We start from the raw sequence: 20019 nt of genomic DNA, 5'->3' as shown, positions 1-20019 counted from the left end.
TTACACTTCATATATTTAAGTGAACTAAGAAGAGGGAGTTATGAGGCCTTGTAGGGTGTTGAGGGGGAGAGGTAGAAGGTCTACTAGGGGAAGCAGGACTAATGTTGGTAGGGCCTGGATTGGGATGTATATCACCATCTTGTAGGAGGTGTAGGTGTAGTCTATATGTGTGGATTAGAGAAGGGTTCAGTATATTATGTCCTCTCTTGATAAGGTGGTGTTTGTAGTTAATATGGGTGACTCTATGATACTTTAGGAGGAAATAGTTGGTAGTGGATGTTATGGTTATGTGTTTAAGGCTAGTTGGTAAAGCAGGAGGGGATGTTTGTTTTTTGGGCTGGTGGAAGCTAGAGTAACTGAGATGTTCATAGGCAGTTAGGGTGTAAGGAATGCAAAGGAAAGGAAGTATTGAAAATAGAAGTAGTGTTTTGAGGTAAGGTGATAAGGATAGAATAGGCATAGTGCTTCTAAAGTAGAGGGTGGAGTGTGGAAGGGCGAAGTGTATGTTAAGATAGCAGGAGTGTCTTAGAAGATGGAAACCTATAATGAGATTGTGGGATGGGATTGGTTAATGGTGTAAGTGGGTGTGGTTAGGGAGGTATAAGGTCAGATGCAGTGGGGGTGGGTGGGAATTGGGGGTAGGGGAGCAGAGTGAGCCCGCAGGGCGAACGGAGCGGGTAGAGCTAAGTAAAAGAAGAAGACCTGAGGAAAACAATTAGTGGAATGCTGACTACTAGAGGTAAGTTAGGAGGAGGTAGCTGAAGGAAGAAATATAGGTAATGATTGTTTGAGTAGGTTGGGTAGATAAGAGAATTATGGTGAATATAAAAGGGGAAAGTGGGACAGAATGAAACGAGTAAGGCAAAACTAATTACCTAAGAGATTCTATTCAGAAGCTGAAGGCTAGGTGTACTGGGAAAAGGGTGCCCTCTAGTGGGTACACACTGAACTGCTGCAGTAGCTCGAGGGGGGAAAAGTAGGTTTAGGAGTAAGGGTGGGAAGAGTGAAGTCAAGTGCAGGAGCAACAAGAGGGAAGGGATGAAGTTAGAGGAGTACAGAGTAGTAATGCTGCTGGCTATCCAGGCAGGGAAGGGACAGTTACTACCTACTTAGTATGGAAAAATATCTTTTACAAACAGTAACAAACATACTTTCTGGCTTCCTTGAAGGGATGAGTTCTGGGAGAAGATAGCCTCTTTTCCTTGATTTTAGGAAGAGAAAGCAGGAGTTATTTAAAGCAGGGACCCAGGGTCTTCAAGTAGGGCAGGTTTATCAACCCTAAAGCAGGACAAGCAGCTAGACAGGTTTCTGGCTTCCTTGAAGGGATGAGTTCTGGGAGAAGTTAGCCTCTTTTCCTTGATTTTAGGAAGAGAAAGCAGGAATTATTTAATGCAGGGACCCAGGGTCTTCAGGTAGGGCAGGTTATCAACCCTAAAGCAGGACAGGCAGCTAGGCAGGTTTCTGGCTTCCTTGAAGGGATGAGCTTCCTTGAAGGGATGAGTTCTGGGAGAAGATAGCCTATTTTCCTTGATTTTAGGAAGAGAAAGCAGGAATTATTTAATGCAGGGACCCAGGGTCTTCAGGTAGGGCAGGTTATCAACCCTAAAGCAGGACAGGCAGCTAGGCAGGAATAGGTAGGTAGGTAGCTAGAGCCCAGGATGCACAGCAGCCAAGAGTTAGTCAAGGAGTTAAAGATGGCGCCTCGGAAGACAGGGTATCAAGTGACAAAGTAATAAATAAGGCAGGAAACATCCACAGTAGGCACTCCATCAGGGAGAAAGTCTCAGGAACAGATACCCTGATATTCAGAAATTATACCAAGGCTAAACGACTAAAATTGAACACTGCTTCTATCAGGCCTGGTGACACACAAGTCTACATACTGGCCAGCCTGAAACAGGACCTGTCAAACGCCCTACAGAGGCTATACAATATCAGCCTCCAAACAGGTTCCGTTCCACATGAATGCAGGACAACAGTCATCTCCTTGCACAATGGTGACGTGTCAATGGACCTGGATAATTATAAATCTATATGTCTGACCAGCCCAATCTCTACAGATAGGTAGACAATTGTTATGGAATTAATAAATAAGGGCATAAATAACCTACAAACTCTTGACCCAAGACAGTTTGGTTTTGCCAAGGGCAGATCCTGCCTGCTTATCCTGGTTGATATCTTCAAAAAGGTTAATGAAGCAACGGATGAGGGAAAAGTGGTACTCACTGCATATCTATACCTCAAAAAGGAATCTGACACCATCCTTTATCAAATTATCACTTAATACATAGGCAAACAAACATTAACCACACTCAAGTATATTGCTGATGAACTCTCCCAGCTTAACGTTCATATCTATATGTAACTTGTTGGATGGCTAACTGGCTCACAAAAACAACACATGAAATTAAGGTAGGCAGTTCTACCTCCTCCAAAAGACCTGTCACTAGTGTTGGACCACAGGGTTTAGTCCTTGGGTCACTCCTCTTTGGCATTTACTTCTCATAAGTCAAAGCTAATGTTAAGGGTTTATGGCTGCAAACTTGATGTCATCACAAGCTCTCCAGGGGACACCAAAATCCTCTATGAGGGCCTTTTCCAAACAAATAGCTAGTGTCATAACCATGGACTAAAACTAAATGCTAAAAAAAATGTGTAATAGTTATAGGGTACATCATGCTTGCCAAAGGAAACTATCACATTTTCAAGACACAGCTGAAAAATTAATTTGGTAGTTAGGGATGTGGTAACCTATATGGACCACAAGCTGTCCTTCAATCAATCACCATGTATCCACTACTGAAAGAATGTCCTTTTTCATTGTGCACCCTATTAGTAAGGGTATAGCATCTAGGTCCAGTGATGTGATCATGCCACTGTATTCAGAACTTATTTGGCCAATCATTGAGTATGATTCCCACTTTGGTATGTACCTGTCCAAACACTTAATACAACTTGAATGATCAAAACACCTTTTCACCAAGAAAATCAAGGGCCTACATCATAAAAACTACACTGATCGTCTCAAAGCTTCATCCCTCTTGTTATTATCATATAGGCTACCAAAGGGTGATCTTTGCCTCGCTTACATAGTTAACAGAGCCTATCCTCTCAGATCTACTGCACATCTTCAAGTCCAATGGTGGCATAAATATCCCACTTAAGAGATCTTAATTTCTTCTATGACATAAATAGAACATGTTGGAAGGGCAGATACATATCACACAGGACATCACTTCTTTGGAATTGTCTTCTTCTCCACATACAGCAAAGTACTTCCTCTTAATCTATTCAAAGTAATCTAGATGAATGGGTGGGAAACCACAAATTCACCTCTAATTTAGTACCTTGTCCCTTACAGATAGGGCTAACATAAATGTTCTGCTGGCTCTGGGTTATTGGTACTTAAATTACAAGGGATAACAATTTCATGGTAACGAAGGACAAGGCCTCTAAAGCATCCTCATAGATCAATAGCCTAATAAGTACCTATGATCCAAATGAGCACATGGACATGGCTGGGTCATGGTCCACAGCACTAAAAGTTATTTCTTCATTTATCTATTCTTTGTTGACCAGGTTAGTCCCACTAGGGCAGTGGCTCTTTGCAGGGAAAACCCTAGGTGGTAGTCGTACTGACTAGGGGAAATTTGGCTAGTTGTTGGGGAAATCTTATGAACAACAAACTAGAAAATGAGATATTTACTCAGTCCTGACATTATTCATCTTGACTAAACAGATAAAACTATTACTTTACTACTTTATCTAATAATATGTTGGCAAACAATAGTAAAGTTGGGGAAATCACTGATATACACACAAACCAACTCCCAGCTAGTCTTGATGCTACTAAATCCACTCCAGACAAGATTTACACAAATTAACTCATCTCTACCTAAAAAATAAAAATGTTCTGTTGACACTGTACTCCAACTCTGTCTCAAGAAAATGGAACTCAGTTCAAGTGTCTCTGATTCAATCAAAACCCTAACTGCTTTTAAAGCCAAACTAAAGGAATATCTTGAAAAAGACAAGTTTTGCTCTTGTGTTTCCCCTGGTTAAACCATCTGTATTAACCTAGACCACAAAGCCATGCATTAGACCACAAAGCCATGCATTACATCGTCTTGAAGTGAATTTTATCAGCCTTAACTCGCTTAAAGATTATATTTTCTGCTGTATTTACTACACTGTATTGTATAACCTTAGAACTGTCAAATGTTTATACTATTTTGATAACTGAACTGTGTATCCTATGAACTGTCAAATATCTGTAATGTTTTTATTATTAAACTGTACTGTTATCAGTGTTATTTTCTTGGAGCTATTCTCCCCGTCCCTCTGCTGAAAATGAGTTTTGTGCCCAGTCAGACTTTCCTGTTTGACAAATGCAATAAATAAAGTTGTATTAGAAGTGACAATCTTAACCCTGGTCCAGCTAACACATTGTAAATTTATACTTGACAATAACAATTCTGCAATAAATACATGATTAAAAATATGCTATATTAATGCAAGCTATATGAGCAACATGTGATAGTCTGAATGCATGGATTAAGGATGTTGATCCTGATTGTTTCTGGCATTACTAAAACAATGCTGAAGCTATATACTTGTCCTTCATCTTTTATTAGAAACAGCTACACCTTAATTTAGAACTAAACACTTGGGAATAAATTCAGTGCTGGTGGTGTTTTTGTTAAATTATAATAAACTTACTGCCTAATTCTTCTCAATTCCTTATCATCTCCTTGGGAGTCATACAAATCTAGGCATTACAACAAAATAAATCCCCCACTATCAATGCAAAAATCTTTAAAGAAAACCAGCATCCACCTTTTTCCTGAAAATGGGACAACCAGTGGCAAGCCCAAAGAGCTCTGATATAGTGGAACTGCACGATGAAGCCATAGTAGGAAGAGGAGCAGAAGATGGGGAGAGAAGATCAAATGTTACCCAATCACAATTCTGCTGACACTTAAAGATGGCTCACCTGTCCAGGGAAACTGGGATTGACACATACACATCCCAACAGCAAGTCCAAACTAGAGTCTAAACTGCAGCACAGAGGTCAGTGAAGACCAACCCAGGAGGTTTCCAAATGGCACACACAATGAGAATATCAAAGGATACTTGGATTATCAGCAGACATACTTTCTTCTCTGCACAGGAAGGCCTCCCACTGCTCAACAGTCATACTGGAATATTGCTTCTATTCAGCAAGCACCCCAGTGAAAACAGAATATGAGGAAGCAGGGGAAAAGGATGCCAAACTCAATAGTGCTTAGAAAAGAATACAAAAAAGATACTTGGTCTTGCTGTTAGGATAGGATAGGGAAAAGGTCTTCCCTTCTTCTTGGAGGACATCAAGAAGATTGCCAGGTTTGTCTTCTTAAGAATGCCCTTAATATAGAACTGAAGGCCAGACTTTGACTGATGGAAAGAATAAGCTGAACTAAATGATCCATCAAGACAGCCTTTTTTGCTACAGAATAATATTTTCCAAGTCTGTTTTTATCCCACACCCTTGCATGACAGCAATTTCCATTTATTTGTCTTCAGTTTTTATTACTGCTGCAAGATCCAGTGTGGTAGAATCTCATAACAGCAGAAAGGGACCTTGCAGCATATTGATAGAGAGAGGGTGGTGACAGCTAGGAATGAGGTGTCATTCTAGGCGATGACACAAAGAATGGTGGTAGGGAGCTCCCTGGAAAAACCTAACTCCTTCCATAAGTAGACATCAGTGATGTGTAATATGTCACTCTTACTCCTCTGTAAATGTGCTCCCACACTGCTTACTTAACATATTGTACGTGTACTCCTCATACCAAGTCCCTGACCTTGACCAGGGTATGCTCCTTAAGCAGAAAAATGTACCCACACACCCTCAAAACAATGGAGGAGGAATGACTGCTGCTCAGTGCCTACTTGCCCCACTAAAGCTGTCTGAATCTTAAGTTACTAGTCAAACTCAGGTCAGTGGTGGTGCAGTTGCAGTATGCCAATAGCCTGACCTGGAAATTCTTAAAATTAAAAAATGGCATTTAACTTTTCTACCCCATCTTTGTGGAATGGGCCACCAAGCTTTCCACTTGAGCTCCTTCCATCATAAGCATGTAAGGATGATTCAAAGGTACTCCAAAGATCAGAAAGCAGCAGTAAATGCCTCCTGTGTGACCAATGAAAATCTCTGGTAACATTATACATTTCTAAATGCATTGTATTATTATTTCAGTTAAAAACTGTACTATACTTTTCACTGGCACTTTATACCTAGTTTCTGGGCATAAGTGACTTCTCTTGCATTACAATATATTTTTGCTGAATGTGGGAATACTAAAATATACACTGCACAAAACTTTAACAAGTCTTGCAATGTAATTCTCCACTTTCCTTCTGTAAACAGTTTTAATGCCTTTTATGTGTTAGCCAAGACAGTGGTGTGTTAGATAATTTTATGACCTCACTGCATCACATGCCTTTGGCTTAGGGCAGATCATTTAGTTTCGGTACCTATGTGTACATTTTCATCTACCCCACTTTCTTTCTCACTTTCACAAGGAAAACTTCAGGGACACTGAAAGTGGTATATCTGGTGTGCTCCCACTGATGCAGTTTTCAAATAAATAAATATAATTTTACTAATCTACAAAAATGATGTGTGAGGGTATGTGTACATCAGTTCACTACTGTAAAGTAAGAAGTTCATATAAGCATTCATAATGTAAATGAAAGTTACTCTTTACAAAGCTCCAGCTGCTAAGAGTCTCAAAAACATGGCAAAAAAAGCATGGAATTCCACTTGGTGGACCAGTTTAAAATGCACGACACACAGCACAGCTGTGTCCTTGTGCCGTGGAACACATCTGCAAGATTGTCATGTTGTGCTTTTCGCTAGGCAAAGCATTTTTAGTTAACGTGATAGAACAAAATATATGTTTTTAATCCTTAGAGAATACAGTACTGCACTCAATTCTTTCAAATGCAAAGAAAGTTTGTCAAGGAAATTTAACACAAAAAATCATTGCAAGGTTTACGCCTTCAGACTGCACAGAGCTTTATAATAGCAGAAAACAATTATGCTATTTTCAGATGCTGTCAGGCTGCATTTATGAAATAACTGTTACGTTTTGGAACATGTATACATAAGCTCTTAAAACAATCTGCCACTGAAGCTAGTTCTGGTGCAGCAGGTGTTTTAACACTGAAATATCATATATGTGAACATCTGGGAGGGCAGAAAGAAACTGGGTTAACACGCCTGAGATTACCTGACTGTGTCCTGTATTTAGTCACTGACTGGCACACAGAGAAAGAAATGAACTGCAGCAGTAGTACAAGCCTGGAGACTTATTAGTCAGGAAGCTGCTGCCAAAGGTAAGGAGAGTAGATGTCCCAAGAGTTCATAACTCCAGCAGTCTGCAGTGCCCTCAGAGACTCAGCTGGAAATCCCTTAATACAATGTGCCCTTCATTTCTTTTTGCTACTGGACATCTATAAGCATTTAAGAATATATTTTTTCAGCAGTTGCCTACTGACTGGCTTATACCGAAGAAAACGGTCCAAAACACATTTGCATAAATATATAATATACTTACGCAGCTTTGAAGAACCTTAATATGAAAATGCTTCCTGTTTCTTCAAGACCTGCTTACATTACCAGCTCTTGAGTGAAGTACATGTTCAATTTAAACTTTTAAATGTTTAAACTGGTTTACAGCAGACCTCCTTCAGCCATGACTCAGTCCTAGACTGGCTGGCAAAAATCAATGTGTACTGCCTTGCTTATAGCACTGTTATACTAATTAATTACTCAGTCACCTTCCCAAACATTCCGAAATTAAGGAAACGTACATTTACTGAAAAGGCTAAAAAAAAAAACACTACTTTACACAGAAAAGTCAAGAGAGGATAATTATTGCAAAGTACATTGGTTTATAATCTATTCTGTGATGTAGCAAAACTGTGCAGGTTTACTACCTTCCTTCACCCTGGCAACCTGGGATAGATAGATAAATAACTAAATTAAATTGCAATAAATAAATAAAACCTGAATCCATTTCTAAATACTACTAAGATAACCTCTTATGCTTTGTGCTAAAGTTGGTGTGTTGTCTTAAACAACTTAAAAAGCTTCTGACACTGCAGCAAACGGTACCCATCATTAAAATTAATACATAAAAAAATGTGCTTCACTCATGAACAGATGGTCATGGATGTAAACTGCAGTGTAGTCATAGCTGCTGAGAAATCTTACAAAGCATAACTTAAAAATGAAGGCACTGAGATCATGTAATAATATGCAGTTTGATAATTTCTAAACTGTCACGACATCTGATCCATCATTTCCAAACTATCACCACATCTGATCCATTTAATAACACTAATAATTGATTTAAAAGACATGCACAGAGGATTTGACAAATGTGTTTCTTGACAAGTGCACATATGGCACTGAGCCTAGCATTACTAACTTTTTTGCTTAATCAGTCAACAGCCATGCAACTGAAAAATGCAGAGTTCAGGAAAGGCTTAGAGAAGACATCTACATATTTTAAAAATGAAAGCAGATACTGAATTTAAGAGCAAGTAGCTTTCCTATTTCAGAGTGGAAATGCCATCAAATCTGTGCAGACAGCATGCAAAGCATTTAAACATGAAACCACCTTACATCACTTGCAGTTAGTTCAAGGATAACAGAAAACATTCATAGCAATTGCCCATCATCATAGGTCTATAACATAAACCAAGATTAGGAAAGCATGCATCTGATGTAACTTATTACCATAATTGCTCGTTTTCAAAATAGGCCTCTGTGAAGAGGGACTAAGACTCTGACGTATATCTGTAAAAGCCATAAAAAACAATGCAGATGAAAATTGACCTCACAAGAATGCAACCCACAACAGCAGGCAATACAGGTTACATATTTCTGGGAGACTAACTCATCTTACACAGGAACAGAGAGTTTGGCTCTGTTTAGGCCAAGATGACGATGCACTACAACCCACTGAAACAGAACTTGCACTTTTATTTATAATGCAATACAACCCACTGAGCTAGAATATGTATTTTCTTATGGGCAAGCCTTGTCTTTATAATCAGACTACGTGGAGATCAGTGTGCTGATTTACAAACTAGCAGTGACATCAGCCAAATGGAATAAGCATCAGTGTAGCACTTGTCATCAGAAAGAAAGTACATATGTTGCCCCCTTTAAATTCTTTATTCTGTTCCTAACTTATTTATTTAATTAAAACATTAAAGAGGTATCACAATATGCCATCATTTCGTAAGAATTAACCTGAAGCAGAATAAGGTTCACCTTTAGGCCTTGGTGCCCGTTTTCTCCGATCTCGGAATGCAGCACCGGATTGCAGAGCCTCTAGCAGACTATCCATCACTCCAGTCTCATCACCTTCTGTGGAAAGAAAGACAGGGAATTCTGTTCAGCCCTGAGGGTTATTACAGCAATGGCAAAGATTACATGTGGGAAAGGGTCATTATGACTTGACAAAATCCAGCAATTAAAAAAAAAAAAAAAAAAAAAGACAAGCGTTTAAGTTAGTTATAAATCAGTGCACAGTTAGTGAAATCAGGTTTGGTTGTAGTTTTGACACTGCCCACTAAAAAAAGACCAAACTTCAACTGATTCTCCTTAGGCCATTGCGTTTTATAGGGTTTTTATAGGGAAAAGGAACAATAAGTGAATGCAATATGATCTTAACTGCAGAATCCTTTCATCTGCGAACCTGTAATGGAACCATTAACAATCATAAATCACATTTCCCTTGCAGAAAGTAGTCATTTTCAGGAGGTCTACAAAGAACAAGCATCTTAATAAATGGATTTTTTTTAAACCTTTTTTTGTGGATCCCAAGGGTTCCTGACAGAGTCCATGTTATACCTGCTGATGATTTATGCTAGGATTTTTAAGGGACCTACTTTGTGAGACAGACTATGGTTACTCTATTTCCCAAAACTGATTTGTCAAATTAGACAAGCCAAATAGACTTCTTGTAAAACAGGCTCATTCAGCTGCCCTATATAATGCACAAAGAACAGCACCGAATGGAAGTCATCTCAGTACTGTAAGCCTGTTGTAATGATAAATTATAAATATGTTTGAGGAATTCCACAGGCAATTAAAGCAGTACCAAAGCACATCAACCCACCCACTAAAAGTCACACAGTGGGAACCAGATTTATTAATACTTTTACTAGATTGTTTTCTTTATAAATAAGATGTGTTTAGTCATATGAAAAGTCTTCGTTTAATTATTAGAAATGGAGTTTCTGGTGAATGCAGTGCTAAAATTGTACAACACGAAGCTATTCATGTTGGAAACAATGGCTAGGGAAGACTGTAAGATAACCTCTGCTTCTGAGTAAACAGAGACCTGTGTAGACAACTTTATATTTCAAGCAACTGATCAAAAATCAATATCTGTCATGAAAACCTTGTGATAAAGTTTATGTCTGAATGAAACATGAACAGGGAATAATGGTCTTGCATGGTACTGATATGACACTGTACAACCAAGAAGTAATTTTAATCATGATGATCCTGAAAGAATGAAAGTATATAAGCGTATTGTATGACACCCTCATGATACCAGAATGCCTTCTGAGAAAGGCATGATGGAAGAATATCTAAAGAGGAAATTTACTGAAAATGCCTACCTGTGTTGTAAAGTACTTCATGTAGGCAAGGAGTCCAGCTGAAGCCTACCAAAGGGACTCACTACTTTAAGTGGCAATTAGCTACCTTTACACTGACCCCAACTGCTAAATATACTATCTGTTGTAAGAATTTTGTGGTGCTGTCCTATAACTTAAGTAAACGTATACAGGCTGTTTTGTTGACTTTTCCAGTGCAAATATCTGAAATGTCAGTGGGTCAAATTAATATTCAGTGAATATAGCATGAATCATGTTCATGTAATCAGTGGCCTGCATAGTTATATTAACAGAAAAATAAACAAACACGCTGGACATGAAAGAATCTCAACGTACAATTTCAGAAAGTCCTGCGCATACCAGGACACAAAACAGGCAGTAGCATTCTTTGCCACAAATCTGTAAAAATCCATCTTTACCAACAAAAGAGAAGTATTATTGAAATAAACACCATGTAACACAAACTAAGTTTGAAAGGCAACCTCATGCACCTGTAGGCACTTGCCTCCCTACAGCAAAAAAACTCAGCTACCTCTCAGACCAGATTACATCACAGAATAAAGATATATTAAAAAAAAAAAAGAAAGTTTCTACAGATTAAAAAGTATTACTGTTAATAGACTACACTTGTTAAACAAGCAACTGTTAAGGAAAACAGTCTATAGAATAAAAGGTTAATACATTTCATCATGACATTTTTCTACTTCTCTGTGTGCATGTCCTCTCTCTCATAAAGATTATGAGGCCACCCTTAAAGCAGTCACTGTTTTATGCCTCGCAAAAGGCATTACTGGCATTTTAAAAGGAAGTAGGTCCATCAAGAGAGGGAACAAAAGCATTTAAAAAAATGTATCTGTATAAAGCCTAGAATGGGTCACCTTCAGAATATCGAAAGCTCATATTATAGAATCACACTTCATCGAGACAAATCCATCGAATCTTCAGTTCACTGAACTCCCGTAACAGTGAAAATCAACCCCAGGGAAAGAACCACTTGGCCACCATGGTGAACCTTGCCCTTTCCCCACTGTAGTGCAATCTTGGAGTTGGTATATTTAGTTTGGGGGGAGGGCCCCACTTTGAGAGTTTTTTTTGTTTCGCTGTTTGTTGTTCTGCCCTAGTGGTCGAGTGGTTCTTTTCCCGGGGTTCATTTTTGTTGTTCCAGGTGTTCGAACTGAAGATTTGATGGATTCATCTTGATGAAGTGGGATTCAATAATGTGAGGATTTGATATTTTGAAGGGGATCTGCCTAGAATAGATCCCAGTTGTTTTTTTTAGTATACTCTCATTGTAATTAGTAGTACTGGAGTCCTTGAACTGTGTACACAATACTGTGGAACAAATTATCTTTATTTATTTTATTGTTTTTTTTTTTTTTTAACAACACAACTTCAGGTAAAGAAAACAAATCAGTTCTGTAACTGAAAAAAAAGAATAATCATCTACAAATGCACTTTAGAAAATGTAAACAGTGCCCATGATCCCTGCTGATAGTGGGACTACAAAGATGCGACTTGCTGGACAGATTTATGATAAACCGCCTCCCAACCTTAATTTCTCCAAATGTCTAGGAGTTTTGAATGCTATGTCTGGAAATGATCCATTTCATGAAGCACTATGGATTCATTTTCTTTAATATCTGCCATGAATGTACTCCTCCAGACTCAGAATAACCTAGACTGCCTCTCCCTGTAGTTCATACGGTGGTACCTGTATGGGTATCATATTTAAATATGGTGCTGGAAATTCTTTATTAGCTCAGCATCTCACAGAAGAACTGCACCTACCTGGGTGTTTTTGTTCCACACTTCTCTGGCTTCTTCCTGCAAGTCTTTATTTTCTCTCTCTTAGAGTAGACTGCAGGGGTCACTAGGTACGGATATTTTAATGAGCAGAGCTAACAATTCCATTTTTTCCTTTAACTATAATATCCAATCTTTGTTTCTAGTTTCTTAAGGATGCTTTGAAATTAGATTTTGCATGTCAAAAGTAGGATTTTTTTGGTGTGTGTGCGCGCGCACACACTTTTTTTTCTTGTGGGGAGGGATGTGAGTGTAAATTTTATTTCTTAAGAGGAGGGATAGCAGTCTATAACTGTAAATCCCACACCACTTAATTAGAGTCAAGGAGGGTAACATCTTGGGAGAAGTGCATGTTTTACTTATCCCCACTCCAGAACACATTTTGTAGTTATTTAGCAAAAAGGTGTAACGTGCAGATCTACATGAGAAATACTGCACAGACACAGAACAGAAACAGTATTCAAAAATGTGAGCTGTATATCTTTTAAATAAAAAAGGCTAAGAAAGCAGATGGGAATTATATTGTATGCTGATGCCCTGGTATCACTGCTAGAGAATATGTGAGCCCAGAAACAGGCACAATTACAAAGACAGCAGTGTGTTCGGAAAATGAGATGTGTTGCTACCTTGAGAAAGTTCTGACTGATGAAATGCAAAACGTAACAAGCTATGTGCTGCACCTTATAGCAATCCAGTATACAGACAAGTGGCAGGTACGGCAATGATAACAGGAAACCGCAGTGCAGGAATTCTAGCCGATTCGTACAACTCCATATAATAAAGACAATGTTGTTTCTAGGTTTCGGAAATGAGGCCATGCAAGCAAGGTCAGTAAGGTAACCATCAATTTTACATTAAATTCTGGGCTTTTACATTAGGAAGAAAATTTGGGGCAATAGTTTAAAAAAAAAAAAGAGGTCATTACTCATGCAGAAAATCAAGCAGGTAGGTGCTCTGGGATATATTACATCATCCTCCAACTATAAAGGAAAACACAAGAGCTTAAAAAAAAGTGTGACAAAAGATCTGGGCATTGTCACAGATTTGCAAATTTATCTATGTTGTTCTCTTTATCTCATTCCCTCTCTTTTTATATACATAAAGATTGAAATTTGTTGGCTAGGTTAGTGGACTGTTCGAAATGGAGTCATTTCAGCCACAGCCCAACTTATAAACAATGAACAACACTGTAGCAAAATGAGCATCTATGTAGCTGGGATACATAAACAACAATTACATTAAGGTATAGATTTTTGTAGTGCATAGAGTGTGATTATGCTCCGCTATTCAGAAAAACACAAATCAGTTAACTGCCAGAGTAGTGTGAGGTCAAACTTATCAAATGTTAAGCATTCCTGCTTATGTAATTAAGGTCGGGTCTACCACTCAGTAGTAAAATCTGCCTGTACCGACTAGCAAATGACAGCAGCAGAAAAAAACATTTATTCGTGTCTGCTGTCTGTACCGTTAACATGTCCCTAACTTCCTGTAAAAAATTAGAAAGTTGCTAGACTAACAGAATGTGTTTGACTGCATAATGTGAAGGATATGAAGTTTGAAACTCAAATATATGCCATTATTTAGTGACTTCAATCCTCAGTGGTTTGTCTGAAAACCACAGATTTTATGAGGAACAAACAAAAAAATATGAAGCAATAATCTGGATGTAAATCTATACAGTAGAGAGGCATGAAACTAACTGCAAATGTGACGGACGGTGTTATACTGCCTTTCTGACGAGCAGCCAATAAGTGATTTACGGCTTTGAAAGTCAACAAAACTCTTACCAATTTTTTTTCCAAGTTCCATGCATTACAAAGAATTATGATCATCTCACTTATCATAACCCTGTATTGTGCTCTCAACATGGTTGCCAAGATTCACCTCTCAAGCAAGAACAATAACCAGGTTATGAGCGGTGAGCCACTAATAATACTCTATGTTATGCATAAGAAATACAAACAATTCTGATGGAATTACAAACGTCATAAAACAGATATAAGCAATGAAGATAAAAAATGATACAAGACTGATACACAATATGTAAAGGGAAGCACTGTCAGTAGCTGAGAGAGAGAGGTCACCCATACATACAAAACATAAATATATGTATGCACATAATATGTAGGAATTCTTTAACCAAAGTCACGAACCCAGCATGAACAGAAATGTAGAAGTCATAAAGAACCACAAGTTTTCAGTGAAATAACACAGTCAAGAAGTGAACTATCGCACAATCAAATGAATAGCACACTCGGAGAAATCTAATCTTTCCTGCAGACAAGACGTGTTCAACACAGTTGGTCCTCCCACCGATAAACCGGGGTCACCTGAGGCTCAAATGTTAAATAAATCACATCCCTTTCCTGAGTCTTCCCTGTCTAGGACACTTAAAGTGCAACTGTGTAGGAACTCACCATAACAGACGTTTAACCAATGTTGCAGTAGTTCTTACTACTGGGACTTCAGCCACAAATGTCCTGGCACTAGATCTGATTTCAGAGCACAGCACCTTTCCCCACCAATGCCAGGCAGATATTCTCCCCCGCCTCTACATCAAGAAATTCCCAGTTATAAGCTAGCATCTGCCCATGCCACTTTAAAACATTCTTACCGAGAGCGACCACAAGGTATCCACCCTGCTAGCCCTAAAGAAGATCCAGAAGATCCTTTTAAAGCAGTGATTATATATATATATATATATATATATATATATATATATATATATATATATATATATATATATACTTCTTAGTTCAAAGATTTAAAAAAAATAGGGTTACTCAAGGCTATCTAGACCAGAGGACCTGAGAGAGGAGAGGGGGCACTTTCATAGGGATAGAATGACCAAGATGAGAATCAGAGTTGGTGGGAGGGAATCACTACTGCATCAGTGATTGACTTGAACATCTACTGTTATATAAATTCCTATGCAATTGTACTCTATTCTTTGTAAAGATTACTGCTGCAGTAGACCCTACTATTGGACTGATTCCAATATAAGAGCACAGTGGTAGGGCTGGACATCAACAAGCTCTGCAGAATGGCAGTTGCAAACATAGCACTACCCTTGGAAACCATGTCAAGTCTACAGTACTTGGATAAATGTGGGCCAATGACTAGACAGCTGCCTCAAGAATAGCCTGTGCACTCATCCCCCTCAGAAAAGCCACAGTAGCTGCTTTAACCCCCTACTGCTGTGGGCTTTCATTTCCCTTCCAATTTCTTTCCATGATGACAGCAGCAGAAATAAATGCAATGTGAAAAACACTTAGAAACCATCTGCTTAGAAACTGCTTAACTTCCTTCCTCAATGTAAATGTCACAAATAATTGAGCTGAAGTTTTAATGTGCTGTTTTTATCTAGGCTATCTCATCTGTATGTTTATGTCGAAGGAATGAAGGACGTTTTATCCCTTTTTTGAGTGGTTAGGGAAGAAAACAGGGAACTGGATAGTTTGGTTGAGGGCCAACTCAGTCACTACTTTGGAATAACTATGGGTTTGATTGTGAGACCGACTCTTATCCATATGAAAGACTGAAAAGGGCTCTCTGCACAAGGGCCTGTAATTCTGAAATCCTCCTAGCTAAAGTGATGTCTGTTAAATATATGATGAATATCAGATGAAAGACTCCTTTCAGGAAGTGTTTAAAAGGCTTCAGAGATGTTGGGTGTTCTATAGGCATGCAGGCTGAGATAACTGTGTGATGTACCTTTAGAGAGATGCACTCCGGGCATGAACTGAACAGTTTACTTCAGTAGTGCAGAATCATCAGCTGTGCTAGAGTTCTGATCCTTCTTTGACACCACAGGGAGCTCCTCTGTTTTGGTTAAGTATTTTTTTCTTGAGGTAGGTTTCCCAACCTCCTTAAGTATGGTCAGTATGTATACCAAGAGCATCATTTAGTGCTTAGCCACATCACTGGATCTGGTCTAATAATTTTGTCTTCAGATTTCCATCAGACACCTCTCTAAAATTCTCTTTCATCTGGCTTGTCAACAATTTGAAACTTGGTCATGTCTGCTTGACAGTTAATGGCTCTGAAAGCTACAATGTCAGCTGTGTGCACTTTCTTCTGAAATCCGTACTGGGAGCAGGCACCAGTTTTGACTCCTCATCTGGATCTACAAACACTGATGGATCTGATACAGCTAACCAGAAAGCAAACTAATTGTGAGTAAATGGGAAATAGGTTAGGTATAATGAAAAATTAGGGGGGATATGGGAAAAAAAAGAATAGCTAGTGACAACTTGAAGTAAGTGTTTGTGTGGTCTACATTGCTCTGAATATCACATCTCTAAATTTAATTTTGATTTGAAGCTCCTGATTTAGGTTTTGATCACTTCTATTTTGTATCTTATTCTAGTATTACATTTGTTTTGTTTTAAGTTTTCTGTTCTGTTGGAGTTTTAAGAGTTCTTGGCTACGGTCAGTTAAAAGTTACCAACAAATTCCTTTGCAAACTGTGAATGGCATCAGTTAATTAGTGGGGGGAGCTGAGAAACAGAATTGCTCTTTATTTAGAAATATCTGTAGTTAGCTGAAGTGTTTTTGCGGTCTGCATTGCTCTGAATATCTATAAAACAAAAATTGCACTGGGTGTAACAAAAAACAACCAAGAATCAAAAACACACTGTGCCAACAGAGGAACAACTCAAACTCCAATAGAGTAGAAAAGTTTAATCGCCGTTTTCGTAAAAACTTCTTCAGAATGAATAAACAGTAAATTCAAAACTGTTAAAATACACTTAAATCAATTAAAAAACACCAATCATTCAATTAACAAGATTGTTTAATTGGTTTTAATTGATTTAAGTGTATTTAAACAGTTTTGATTTTACTGCATATTCATTCTGAAGACGTTTTTACGAAAGCGGTGATTAAACTTTTCTACGCTATTGGAGTTTGAGTTGTTCCTCTGTTGGCACAGTGTGTTTTTGGTTCTTGATTGCTCTGAATATCACTCATCTCTGCATTTAATTTTGATTTGAAGCTCTTTATTTAAGGTTTGATCACTTCTATTTTGTATCTTATTCTAGTATAACATTTGTTTTATCTGTTCTGTTGGAGTTTGAGTTTCCCCTCCCTTCCACCCAGTCCTTGTTGTGTTCTTAATTTGGTGGCTTTTGAGTTGCCTGTCCCTACTATAAATCTCATTTTGGACACTCCTCCCAGTCCCATCTCATCAGCTTATTCCACTGAATAGAGAGAGATCATTTGGGAAGTCCCACCCCCTTAGTTTCTCAACCTTGAATTATCGTGTTTCATCCCTTCCCACTTAACTTAAAAAAAAAATGCACTTTATTCATCTGCTTTTACTGTATTTGTGTTTCATCCTACTTTATTACTTTATTTTGCTTCTGCTGCTTGTTCCTAAAAGTACTCAATTGCATTTATTCTGCTGCATTTGTTACTGCTTGTTAGTAGCTTGATTAAATTGTAACTGTTATTCTAAATGTATTTATCTATTTATTTATTTAACATTTGTTAACCGGGAAAGTCTGACTTGGAACAAAGCCAATTTTCAGCGGAGGCCCAGGGAGAAATGTACCAGATGCATGTCTTTGTAACGTGGGGGGAAACCAGAGCACCCAGAGGAAACCCACACGAACGCAGGGAGGACATGCAGACTCCACACAAAAGGCACCCCAGCCGAGAATCGAACCGGAGAACCTCTTGCTGTGATGTGGCAACGCTACCACTGCACCACTGCGCCATCCAAACTTCCTTTTGCTTTTTTTTACTTTGCGTCCTTTTGGTTTAAGCACTTGGGCTTCAGGCCAGTTGTTTTACATTAAGAAAGTTTGTGGTCTATACTCTTGTGGCTGGAAAGGTAGCTTACATTCTTTTGTAAGGAGTTGGGAATTGCTGGTTGAAGGCTTAGTGTCTGTTATTCAAAACTTATCTTAGTTCTGGTTTAAGCACTTGGGCTTCAGGCCAGTTATTTTACATTAAGAAGGTTTGTGGTCTGCACTCTTGCGGGAGGACAGAGTAGATTCTGCCATTCTGAGCTGGCAATTGCTGGTTGACGGCTTATTGTGCCTGCTTATTTTTACAGTTTCTTTCTGAAACTGGTGTGCCTTGTTTGCTGTAGCACAGACTAGATTCAGACCTGCAAAATCTAACTCTGTTTGTATAACTTGAGCACTAGTCCAGGCCATCTTTTTGTTGTAAGGGTTCCCCTGCACCCTAGTAGAGGGAGTGTGCAGTTAGAACATGTCTGAGTGAACACTGCTGGAACAGGGTTCAGTTTTGATCATTTTTATTGGTTAATTTGTTTAAATCAGTTTGTGCTTGTTTGCTACTGTTATATTTAAGTGTGTATCTGTTCTCCTGTGTTAAATCTACCTAAACAGAGTTTAAATATCTTTAGCATAGTCTGGTCACAGGTTTTGCTGTATTCAGATCTATTTGTGTGATTCCTGTGTTTCCTGCTACACCATCGTGTGTTAGCCAGGACCTGCCTGCACTTAGTAAGTGAAATAGTTGGAACTGGTCTGGCATAGGGTGTTGAGCTAAGAGCTCAGAGTCAAGGGTTGATTGGTCAATTCCAGTGTTTCTATTTTACGTTCATTTTTGTGGTATTTAAACCCAGCATTTGCGTGGGTTTGTGCCTGTTTTTCATTCATGCCTCATTGCTGGGCTGTTTTAACCTTTTGAGAGGTATCTCGATTGCATTCCTTTCCTTACCAGCACTCCTGTATAAGTAAGGCCCTCACCTGCGGCTACCATTTTGATTTTATCCAGCCCTACTCACAACTATAGGTACACTCCTCAGATAGACCCACTTTACTATCCCTGACCTCTCTTCCACAGATTCTGATAACCATGGACAGACAATTTCCTATGGTTTCTACTGTTAGTCTGGTTGATATGGGCATCCTGGGGCAGTGTAGCAACTGCCTTATGTACACAGAACACTTTACTACTACCACCTAGGAACACAATATGCAAGAGATGCTATTACATTAAGAACCTAGAATCCTTGCTGTCTCAGTCACAAGCCAGTACATCTGGCACTGAGAAGGCTGCCTACACAAACACTATGAACACTACACCTCTACCACCACCCACATCTGTAGAACACACTCCTACATATGCAGGGGTTCTCAACAAAAACATACCTAAACAAAAGAGTCCTACGAAGCAAAAACACACATGCACATCACAACCCACAGCACCAAGCATCACACACAGTACACACGTCTGTGTCTCACAGCCTCTAAGGCCCAGCCACAAACCCAACATACTAGTCATAGGAGACTCTATTGTGAGAAACACAGATGTGACTCTCACCAGGCATGCCAAGAAGAAAGTTACAGTAAGTTGCCTGTCAGGTGCTAGGATCCGCCATATCATGCACCCTCTCAAGTCTCTTAACAACAGGTACTGTTGTGACTCTGTCATAGTCCACGTTGGCGTGAATGACTTGAGACGTACCTCTCTGGACTGTATGAAGAGAGAAATGACTGAGCTTGCTGAATGTGTGTCCCAGGCAGGTACGTCTCTAGCCTTAAGCAGCATCCTACC

At 38.9% G+C, this 20019-nt stretch overlaps 1 protein-coding gene across 3 annotated transcripts in view; it reads right to left on the bottom strand.

The window, feature by feature from the left end:
• DIAPH3 (diaphanous related formin 3) overlaps positions 1 to 20019 on the bottom strand; it is a 4946160-nt gene that overhangs the window by 478126 nt on the left and 4448015 nt on the right. For 2 of the 3 annotated variants that reach the window (XM_044072887.1, XM_044072889.1), the window contains 2 exons: positions 9329 to 9424; positions 8789 to 8848 (listed from right to left, as the gene is read on the bottom strand). In XM_044072887.1, coding sequence (XP_043928822.1) covers positions 8789 to 8848; positions 9329 to 9424 — 156 coding nt within the window. The remainder of the gene's footprint in view (positions 1 to 8788; positions 8849 to 9328; positions 9425 to 20019) is intronic. The other variant, XM_044072888.1, reaches the window with a different exon arrangement.

The sequence above is a fragment of the Protopterus annectens genome, chromosome 5.part1 (genome assembly GCF_019279795.1).
Source record: "Protopterus annectens isolate FY-2018-M chromosome 5.part1, PAN1.0, whole genome shotgun sequence".
NCBI lineage: Eukaryota > Metazoa > Chordata > Ceratodontiformes > Protopteridae > Protopterus > Protopterus annectens.
The sequence above is the reverse complement of the archived record's forward strand: the minus strand, read 5'-3'. Positions and strand labels throughout refer to the sequence as shown.